This window comes from Monomorium pharaonis, chromosome 6, assembly GCF_013373865.1.
Source record: "Monomorium pharaonis isolate MP-MQ-018 chromosome 6, ASM1337386v2, whole genome shotgun sequence".
Lineage (NCBI taxonomy): Eukaryota > Metazoa > Arthropoda > Insecta > Hymenoptera > Formicidae > Monomorium > Monomorium pharaonis.
Window position 1 is genome coordinate 13,812,241 of NC_050472.1, and position 11,750 is coordinate 13,823,990.

General features: G+C 36.6%; 2 protein-coding genes across 2 annotated transcripts; one reads left to right on the forward strand and one right to left on the reverse strand.

Annotated features, from left to right (window-relative positions):
* Positions 1–460: 460 nt before the first annotated feature.
* On the forward strand, positions 461–1,093 carry LOC118646054. The gene is made up of 2 exons (XM_036288327.1): positions 461–761; positions 833–1,093. Exons 1-2 carry the CDS (start codon positions 642–644, stop codon positions 1,043–1,045), a joined length of 333 nt encoding a protein of 110 aa, XP_036144220.1. The 5' UTR covers positions 461–641; the 3' UTR covers positions 1,046–1,093.
* Positions 1,094–6,438: 5,345 nt separating this feature from the next.
* On the reverse strand, positions 6,439–9,481 carry LOC105834690. Its single transcript, XM_028192244.2, has one exon. It carries the CDS (start codon positions 7,165–7,167, stop codon positions 6,439–6,441), a length of 729 nt encoding a protein of 242 aa, XP_028048045.1. The 5' UTR covers positions 7,168–9,481.
* Positions 9,482–11,750: the final 2,269 nt, after the last annotated feature.

An 11,750-nucleotide genomic window follows, 5' to 3' on the forward strand; every position in this document is an offset into this window, starting at 1 on the left:
TTGATAGCTGTACGATGCAGTTCAATATCGGTTCGATAGCTGTATGATATAGTTTGATAGCTGTACGATGCAGTTCAATATCGGTTCGATAGCTGTATGATGCAGTTTGACAGCGGTTCTATAGCTGTATGATGCAGTTTGATAGCTGTATGATATGATGTAGTTTGATAGTAGTTCAATGACAGTTCAATAGCGGTTCAATAGATGTGTGATGCCGTTTGATAGCGGTTCGACAGCTGTACAATGCAGTTTGATAATGTATGATATAGATGTATGAAATGGTTTGGAATATGTTTAATGATTTTTATTTCAAACAAGATGTTAACTGAGACGTTAACTGAGACAGCATTATAAAGCTTTGAAATGAGAATGCGTGCAGATAAAAAAAATTCCACAAAGCTGACACGACTTTTTCAAATTCATCTCTCAAGTGAGAGTAACGCACATCTTTAGTCTACTGCTTTTTAACGACGCAGACAGATCGTACAAACTTGTAAACAAAACTTGTGAAAATGCAGAGCATCCGCATTGAATATCCTGTCACTGGCGTAAGTGATAGTGCAAGTTTATGTGCAGGTGAAGTGTAAAAAATTAAATAATAATAATTATTATTTTGTTTTTAGTATGTATGCGTTGATGGGATGCCGGTTCGACGGGTCGTTATAAACAACGAGGTACGCGTGGAGGTACCACTTCCAGGTCCTCCAATCAACATCCCTTTAGGAGGGTTATTGTCGGTGCGCGAGTCAATAACTAATCAAGTAAGTTTTTAGACATTTATATTTTAAAAAGTTGTTAAATTATAAGATTCTAAAAAATGCTAATTTTTTAGCCATGGATCTACCGACAGGATATCAGAATACCCGGTTTTATCAATATTAACAGGAAATTTTGGACGCATTGGAGAAGGGATTTATTAAGAGCGCAGAACGACGATGTATTAGAACGTTCGTGCGGCCAATTTGGCGAAGCTGACGTCTGGGACCTGCGCCGTCTATTCTGCATGCGTCCTTTAATAGACGAAAATCATGAAGTTTGGATATAAATACATAAATATATGAATATATAAATGATTAATTTTGGATATAATTATATAAATATATAAATATAAAGTTATATAAATATATAATATGCGTTCTCTTTCTCACTTCCTTCCCTCGCTTTCAGTTGCACTCATCTCACCCATTAAATACAATATTCTCACTCTCTTACACTCATCGCATGCCTCGCTCACACATACCGCATGCTACACATCGCATACTATTCTCTCCTTCCCACCCGTTATATCCATATTCCCGCATGCTCTCTCACTCACACTCATCACATGTTCTCACTCATACACATCGCATACTATCCATCATATACTATCCATCACGTTCTCTCGCTCCCACCCATCACGTAGTACATTCTCGTTCGCTTGGCGGCGGTCGCGGACCCCGATTACTCCTCTCCCGCTCCCGGGTCGCGGACCCGAAAATACCGCGTCAGCAATTTCCGCACCGCGACCGCGGACCCGATACTTTTATACTCTTTTTATACTTTTTTATCCTTTTTTACTTTTAATACTTTTATACTTTTAATAATTTTTTATATAATAAATTAATATATATATATATATATATATATATATATATATATATATAATGGTTTAAAATTGTTTATTTTCCCTCTTGTTCCCTTAAAATATTACAGTCCCTCTCCATTTTTTTTTTAATAATTAAAGTTTTAAATATTAAAGTTTGTCAAAAATTTTTTAAATTAATTTATACCATTTTATTAAATAAATTATTTTATATATACATCATTTTATTAAATAAATATTATAATAATTATGCGTACCAACGGATAATTACAGTTAAATTTGCAAATGTTATCATATTGTTCATTTTCTTTAAGTAGTTGATAAACGAACCGAAAAGGTGCGATGGGTGCGAGCGTATGTGGTCGACGGATGAAAGAGAAAGAGATAAGGTCGCATGATTGAAGATATCGTGTACGGGCGATAGAGACAAATTTACAATAGAGGAAGAGAGCGAGCATCGCGGTGATGGTGGAAGAAAATAATACACTGCTGTATGATGCGGTTTGATAGCAGTTCAATACCGTGACATGCAATGTAATTTCATAAACATATTCGTAAACATAGTTCTTCGTTAGGGTGTATGCAGGTATAAGAGGTGATTAGGGTGAGCTATCGTGTCATGATTGAGATATGTGGTCTCTGCTTTCTCTGAAGCAAGCTCTATCATTTTAATATGTCAGCTCTTTTAAGCTCTCTCGCGATTGTCATGCTGTCTTCTCAGTTCTTTATGTTAGTCGTCCACGGTTTTTATGGTGTGCATCACGTTGTGCATTATGCATTCGTATATTCCATCACCCCCCGCATCGCCCATTCCGGGAATTTTGGCGATTGTGGATGCCGCTGAAGATGCGGGGGAAGTGGTCGACGAACTAGTAAACCTACGTGAAATCCCCGATCGGGAACAGAATAATGGTAGTGATAGTGATAGTGACGGTGACGGTGACGGTGACGATAACAGTAATAGTGGTAGTGACAATGACGATTCCAGCGGGGATGAGTTTAATCCCCGCAAGGTCCTCCAACCCCTTGCGGTCCCCAATATGGACCACATGGGGGTATCCGATTTTGAGGGGGATAGTGACTCCTCCGAGGAGGGGGAGGAGTAACAAGTAGTTTTTAGTTGTGTAGTTATAGTTTTAGTATAGTTATAGTTTTAGTATAGTTATAGTTTTAGTATTCTGATAGTGTAGTTTTATAAACTGAGGCTTGGGGCTGTTTCCGCGGTGAGTGATTATTTTATTATTTTATTATACTTATTGTTCTCTTTCACACTTTGCATGCTCTCGCTCTAACTCCCACACATACTGTTCTCACTCTCTTTCTCTCATATTCGTATGTGCTCTTTCGCTCAACCGTTCCACGGTGACGGCCACAGCTGTAGAACGTGCCTGTGAAACATGATCCCGATGGTAAGAGCACCGCGGCGATGGCTGCTGAAAGAGATCGCGGGTGAGAGAGAGAGAGAGATTCGCAACAGAGGGAGAACGCGAGTACCGCGGCAGCAGCGGCGGCGGCGGTGGGCGGCGGCGGCGGCGGCGGCGGTCGCGGACCTCGATTCCCCCTCTCCCGCTCCCGGGTCGCGGACCCGAAAATACCGCGTCAGCAATTTCCGCACCGCGACCGCGGACCCGAAAATACCGCGTCAGCAATTTCCGCACCGCGAGATCCCCCTCCCCGCGTGACGTCATACCCCCCGCGCCTACGGGTACCCCCCGCACACCCCTCTCCCGCTCCCGGGTCGCGGACCCGAAAATACTGCGTCAGCAATTTCCGCACCGCGAGATCCCCCTCCCCGCGTGACGTCATACCCCCGTGCCTACCGGTACCCCCCGCACACCCGCACCCCCCTCGGAGCCCCGTAGTTAGAACTGTCTTAGTATTAACTACTGACATATTAATGATGTATATAAAAAATATTAAATATAATAATTTGTTAATATTCTAAATTTTCTAAGTAAAAAAGGTGTCGGTCTCAAAAACATAATATATATATTTGCATTACGCGAGCGAGCAAGACAGTAAGGGGGGCGAGCGAGATGAGAATAACAACGTGCAAGGAAGCTCGATCCGATTCTTGGGCTTCAGCATGCTGTTATTCTCATCTCGCTCACTTCTATTACTATCTCATTCGTTCTTATTGATCTCTCGCTCGCTCCTTTTACTGTTTCGCTCGTTCTTATTGAATGTCTCGTTCGCTCTTGTATTTTCTTGCTCGCACACATACAAAAAATCAATAACTCTGTTACCGTCATTTCGTCCACATAGCACGAAACACAACCAGGTAGCACGGACGCACACCAAACGAACGATTTTATTGACAGGGTCGAAAAGTGGATGTGGTACGTAGTTCTACATCCATGTTTGGCGCTGATGCTACATCCACATTTCGGTCGCACGAAAAAGGCCGCGGTGGCCGCTCTCAGACTTCTCTCTGCTATTACCATCCTTCTCCTTCTTCCGCGCCACCTGCTGTCCACCCGCTTCACCATCATCCACCTCTTCCACTAATCCCTGATCCCGATACCAGGTCTACCGCTCTCTCCGCCGTCACTGCTGCCAACCGACTCTCTATTCCTCATTCTTTCTCTTATCTCCTGTCACACTCCAGTCGCGCCTGCGTATTGCCTTCCTTCTCCATCCGCCACATCATCTACCTGCTCCGATTTTTCTTATTCTTTTCCTGCCTCTTCTACCTCCTCCGCACACTTCCCTTCAATGTCCGGTCTTTTCACTTTCTCTTCCTCCTCCTATCATTCCCTTCACTCCAAAGCCATTTATCACTCCACTTTGTCAACTAGCAGCCGTTATCTCCATTCACTCTCCTCCGCCATCTTTTCAGGTCCCCAGAAACGATACCAGTGAATTTTGCATTTAAGTGATTATATAATTTCTATTATTTTTCCTACTTAAAGAATTTTATTTCGTTTTATTTATTATTAATATGTCATACAAAATATGTATTTTCTTTGCCGTATAAAAATGTACGTTTAAAATAAAGATGTAAAAATGTACATTCACATTTAATAAATTTAATTTGTCTTGATATAAAATTGTTAATTATTATTTTAATTATTGTGTGCATGAAAATACGTATAGTTATTATTTTGTCATCATTGTCCTCATTGTATACATTATATGATATTTAAGAGTATTTAAATGTTATAATTGAAGTTAATTTACTTAGAAATTATATTTTGACACATATAAATAATCTTATAAACTTATAAAAATTCTTTACAAAATATTGCTACAAAAAAAGAGGGTAAACGTGGATTAAGGTTTGTATTCAAAATATTGGATTAAGAAATTTATTATTCAATAAATTTTGTAATTTATATTTTGCTAAATTACATAAAATTTTATAACAAATACAAATTATTTTTCTTTAATTCTGCCTATTTCTGTTGGCAGTGTATATAATAAGCACTTCCTATTTAAAGAAGTAATACAAATAATATGCGCTTTTAATATTATAAAAACTCGAAATAATAATCTTGCTAATGTAATGGTAATATATAAGAGAAGTTTCATATCAGTTCAATTCAAATTAAAATTAAGTGTGTAATCATATAAAAAGCTGCATAAAAGTATATAGGAACAGAACAAAAGTTTAGTGGTGCTGTCTTATAAAAAGGTCAATATACATATAATATAAAGAAAACTTATCTCAAATATATATACACACACAAAAGCTAAATGAAAAATTGTGACAAACTAGGTCCCGGGGCCGACCACCCACCCCACTATACGGGACTCGGCGTCTACGGACGCCCCTCCTGAGAGTCTAGTATCCCCGTCGGGGAACCGATCTCACCACGCGGCTGAGAGCGCGTGGGGATCGTCCCTACGGATATAAAAGCCGAGCTCGATCGGGATCGAGCACCATTCCCCGTCGACAGGGCTGGTCACTAGACCGCTCTACCGCCTGGTGCACGCCGGCTTTCGACTCTCTGATCCTCGCCGACGAAGCAGATCATCAGACCGTTTTGCCGTCTGGCGCACGCCGGCCTTCGGCTTCCTTGACTCCGCCGACGAAGCAGGTCATCAGACCGTCTCGCCGTCTGGCGCACGCCAGCCTTCGGCTCTCTGACTTCCACGCAACCCCGCGATCGCGACCGTGTGCCAAGGTGCTGCGCATCAGCGCGCTCCCGTCCGACTAGCGTTAAACTAGGGTGTACATATTGTATATATCTCTCCGTAGGCTAAGGAATGCGTCTAGAATAAGATTACCCGTAGGCTAAGTCATGTATGTAGAACAAGGTTTATAATAAAGTTTTGCTAATCTGACATCGGTGTACGCAAGCTGGTCTTCCCCCTTCTCCCGAATCCTGGCATCCGACGAGCCTGTCCGAGGCGTTCGGGAAAGGCAAATCGTTACAAAATCATACATCTTGACTAGTAATGCAGTCTGCATAGAAACTCTATGTAGTTACAACAATCACAATTGTTACTAATTAAACTAAAAAACGTAAAATTTAATACAATCTGCATAAAAACCCTATGTGGCAGTCACAATTGTTGACGGGAAGCTCCTAAAACTTATGCAGGCAGGTAATTTTTGTACGAGTTTGTAACCGTGATAACTTAGTTCATCCAGAGACTATGTTTTTTTTTTGGCATATAGCATTATCTATAAATGGCATCATGACATGTAAATTAATTGTAAATGTTGCATCTCTAAGAAGATGAAAATCCGAAGAAAAGTATTCATTTGGCCTCTGAATAAACTAAGTTATCGCAGTTAAAAACTCGTGCAAGTTACAGCATAAATTAGGCTTTAAGCTACTTGCGTTCTGCTATTCTAGAGAGCAATTCAATCAAAGATTGTTGGAGCTGCATTTTCTCTGTATGGATTTTTAACCTTTTTTGTCTAATTTTATTCTCCTTGGTTTTTTTTCTGTTCTTCTTTTTGTTATTCGCCTTTCTCTATCCTCTGTCTCCTTCTGTTTATTTTTTTTCATTTCAGTTACAAATGATTTCAAAATGGTTTCCAATCGTCTTTTCTTTGATTTTGGTTCATCTGCTGCTAATTGTGATAACATTGACGATGAAGATTCTGGGGATTGTGGACCATCGCTACTGGCTATTGCTACAGGTTCTATCCATGTTTTCTGTCCAAACATAGAATTCATCACAGAGTAAAAAGCCCAGGAACTTGCATGATTACCTGACTTTTTGTTGCTGTTAGATATATTTTTATACGTTCTTTTTAGTCCGGACATTTTGTTGTGGCACTGAGCAGCAGTGATATTATACTTTGCCTCCTTCATTTCGCTGGCAATTTCGGTCCATATTTTATTATGTCGTTTTAAACCTGAGGCAAACTCAGATTCCTTATTTCGATATATCTCTAAAAACAGAAGTACTGCTTCGTCTGGCCAAATAAAAGATTCCTTTTTACCCTCATTTACTTGAGATACATCTATAGCGTTTTTTGATTGTAATTCTTCGTCAGCTTGTAGATTTTTTTCAGTTTGTAGTTCTTTATTAGCTTGTAGTTTTTTGTCATCTTGTAATTCGTTGTTGATCATCGCTAAACTTCGTCTTTCGCTTTTTCGAGCCACTAAAAGTTTTGACTTCTTCATCTGGCAAAGTAAAGTAAACAAATTATTCAGGGTATTTTACAATTCAGAGTAACTTACAAAGAGTGAGTCCTATTTTACAATTAAAATTCAATGTTCTACATATGAAATCTGTTCTGCATAAATAGAGAACACAAGAATCCCTAAGGCCTGATTTATAAAAGTTGTAACCAATTCATTACCAATTTATGAATGAAGGCATTCAAGTTTAATTTTACCGATTCCGGCATAAATTTTCAATTATAACCTACATAAATAAAGCTTTAAAGATTGTGTTTTCTATTTATGCGGAGCAGATTTTGTATGTAGAATATTGAATTTCAATTGTTTTTGTAGAATGGCACTCATTTCTAATGGAAAATAAATATTACATTGCTGCTTTTTAAGAAATCTTAAAATTTGAGGTTACAATAATCAAAATTTTTCACAATATTAAATACTTACTGCCAGATATTGCTGCTTGGAATTCAACATCAGACATGTTGAACTCCCACAACTCTTCATTAACATAAATTTGTAGTTTCTTTAAGGCCATTTGTCCGGACTAAAGAGAACATACAAAAATAAATTCTTTGTGACAAGTAAATTTTGCAAAATGAAACCAAAATGGCTGTCGCGTATAGACCATTCCCATGCGCGTATAAATTGCGCATGGAGTGAAACGGAACGACCTCATGAGCTATCTATGCGCATCACGCATGAAACGGAACGTACCCTAGAACAGTATTGGAAGATACGCAAAAAGTGGTAAGGCAATCCGTATAAAAGACATAAAGGAGAAAGTGGAGCAGTCCGAGCGATAAGAGGACAAAATCCATAAAACCAGAGAGGATAATGTTGGCAACGCTTCATGAATTATGGGTTAGAAAAGCAAAAGTAGTGCGCATCTCTTTATATAATTAACTTAAGTTTAGCACGCATTACATATAAATTAATGTCTAATTTGTAATTGTATAATGAGATTAATACAATAATAGAAAATACAAGCGTATTAATAATATTAATATGGCATCAAGTAATCTTAAAGTAACAAATAAATTTAATCTAATTGCATTATAGGAGAGGAAAGTCACTGTTATCAGAGAGCAATCTGCGTGCATGTCTATTTGAAATAGCAATAACAGATCAGAAGATGGAGATGTAAAGATAGACGAGACAGAAGAAGTCAGGTCAGGAGATGAAAAAGCAATGGAACCAGAAGAAAAACCTGAAGGTAATAAAGTGTCTAAGATGCAAGAAAATCTTATGCGTGTGCAACTTACGAATGCAACTTAAATAATTTTTTCTTGTAATATTTTTTACAAATTATTTTATAATTTTCTATAATCATTTTATTAATTTTTTCAAAGTTTATTTCTATATAAACCATTAATCGATCTTGCAGAAGTGGTTTCGAACGAGGAGTAGCAAATAGCCCATACAATCAGCGCTGCCAGACTTGATGCTCTGCCACCTAGTCGGTGTGACGCAAAGCTGTAGTGGTGGCAACGCACACGGAAGAAGCAGTGTACGTGTGCTGCTCAGCGCTTGGCAGAGCATCAAGTCTGGCAACGCTACATACAATCCGTAAACACCTTCAGGAATAGATGTTGGTTCTGGTATCATAAGTAGCTCAGATTAACATACGACAGATATTGAAGCATGTATTCTCATGACAAGCAACGTGCAACATGACAACAACAAGCAGTTATCCAAGGAATTTCAGTAAGTAATTGAGTGTCGATTCTGATTTAGTCTAATTTAGTTAAAATATTGCAATATCAATTTATATATGCGTTGTTTTATATGCATCTTTTTCATTTCATTTTTTTCCAAGAATGATACATATTTATTTGTTAGGGTGGTACGTGTACCATTTATCTACCTAACGAAGTTTGAATTGTAAGCATAATAAGTGATCAACTGGAGCCTGTGGTATTGTAGCGATCGAATTAAAGTGATTCTAAGTAAAGACCGTGAAGCTGTCGACATTTTACTTTCGATCATTTACATATGCTAGTGGAAGGAGTACGTAACCTAAAGTACGTATATTAAAAATATTTAGACATTATATTATTTAGACATTGTCTTAAAATTACGAAATTTGTTGAGAATAATTGTTTACCCAGGTAGCAAGCCCACGTCATTTTGACGTCCCAAAATGGTCATATCTGGTCATATGTCGTCAAAATGACCATTTTTTTACATGACCTAAAATTGACGTCATGATGACGTCATTTTGAAGTTATATTTCAGTCATAATTTGACGATTATTTTCCCAGACAGCACACATCCAAAATCGGGACATAAAGACGTCATTAAGACGTATTTTAGACACGGTCTAAAGCGGTGTCTATACAATGAGATTTAAGGCGTAAGGCATAAGCATATTATATAAGCATATTATATTCAACTTTAAGAGAACTTTTTTAAAAAAACATTTAGATATCTTGGAAATAATTTTAAAATGGTCAAATTAACCATTTGAACGCTTCAAAGTCTTAGTGCTAAATAGATCGCAATTTCCATCAAATTATAAAGGTTATGGAAAAAGTTAAATTTAACAATGAAATTAATAAGTAAATAAGTTAATGCTATTTATTTTTAATGTGTTTTGCAAAATTTAATTGCTTTTATAAAAAATAATATAATTGCGACAGTTTATAACATATAGGTATATGTAGACAATAACAAGTACCCATATCGATGATTCAAACTGGCGTAGCAGATAGAGTACAAGGTTTGTTATCCTAAGGTCTCGGGTTCAAAACCTATACCAGCGGCAAGTAAGAGAGTTAAATAAAATAATATAATTTAAATTTAATTAATTAATAAAAATTTGTCCCAAATTTAGTATGTACTGTTGATAAGAATAATAAAAAAAAAAGAAATTTTTATTCTATTTTTTTATCTCTAGTTGCAGTTTAAAGATATCCGATTTGAGAAATCTTTTAGATATTAGTTTCATGATATCTTTCTGTTCTCAAAAAACGACGCATTGGTTAACATTCTGACATTATATGTTATCTTTTAGAAGTCTCTTTATGTTATCATTTTCAGAAACAGGATATCTTTTAGAGATCTTTTTTACAACATATTGTTCACGTCATTCTATGACGTCAAAATACGGTACATTTCATGACGTCAGGAATTTGTGACATTCGACCGTCATTTTAACGTCATAAAGGCGTCATTTCGTGACGTCAAGAATAGTCAGTAAATGACTATTTTGGGACGTCAAAATGACGTGAGCTTGCTACCTGGGTAAGATATTTTTATTTTATATTTGACGCCAGTAGTGCGCTATGTGCGTGCAACAATTAAAACCGTGCTGTGATCGATACGCGTGCGTAATACGCTTTTTCCGTTTTGTGTTTAGTTTTTTTTATGCCTCTCCTCCCCTCTTTGAGTTGTGAGTCATTGTATCGCCATACACAGCTTGTATCTAAGATTTTTTACATTATTATCTCTGTAATAAGTTTATTTTCTGTTTCGTATTGCGTGTGTGTATTACATAAACCTCTGATAGTCATTGTAAAACTAAAAAACCAACAAAATCTATTGCGGATTTCTTTGGTCTGGCTTCAAAGTATTAACACAAAGGAAACAATGGAGAAATTATTTTACCATTGCAAGGAGTGATGCAGATAATGCAACATTTTAACAGCTACATAGACATATCACAAGTGAAGAAATTATCTGATCAAATAAGGACGCAAATTGTATTTTCAACTCGTACCTTACAAACATTTTATGCCAGATTGATTTCTATAAAAATTTCAAAAGTAATTTAGTTACACTTTTTTTCCAAAATAAAGGTAGTGATTGTGGCATAGTGAGTTGTGTGTCCGCTTTTTGATTACATGATTTTGAATCCAAGTCTCTTGCACAAAGAGTAGACACAACTCATTGCGCCACAGTCGTTTGTATGGATTATGGATAAAGTGCTGTTTTCACATTACCCAATGAACACATTTTATAGCGGCAATATAACATGAAAGTTACATGTAATTTAACATTGTTATTCTTGTGATATGTAGGTGCTATATGACATGGAAATAACCTGTTACGTAATATTTGTTATACGCAAGTGATCTAGCTGTTATACATCGTTTTGGCGTTACAGTTATTCAACAAAAATTGTATAATCGTAACATAACACGTTCGTATCAATGTTATTACGGAACGATGCGTCGTAGTTGACTCAAAAATCAGACATAACATATCCTGAATGATAGATCTATTTAATAATAAAAAAATTATTATAAAGATAATGTTTTCAAAAATAACGGTTTGTCTACAATTACTGCAAACAAAAAATGCACAAAATCTAAATTCATCATGTGCTAAACAAAAACAGAATAATAAATGTATACTATTCAATTTTTTTTAGAATTATGATCTATATAGTTAACCATCTAATTAATCATTTGAACGCTTCAAAGATTAGTGCTAAATAGATCGCAATTTCCATCAAATTATTAAGGTTATGGAAACAGATAAATTTAACAATGAAATTAATAAGTAAATAAATTAATGCTATTTATTTTTAATGTTTTGCAAAATTTAATTGCTTTTATAAAAAATAATATAGTCAGTTTACATAT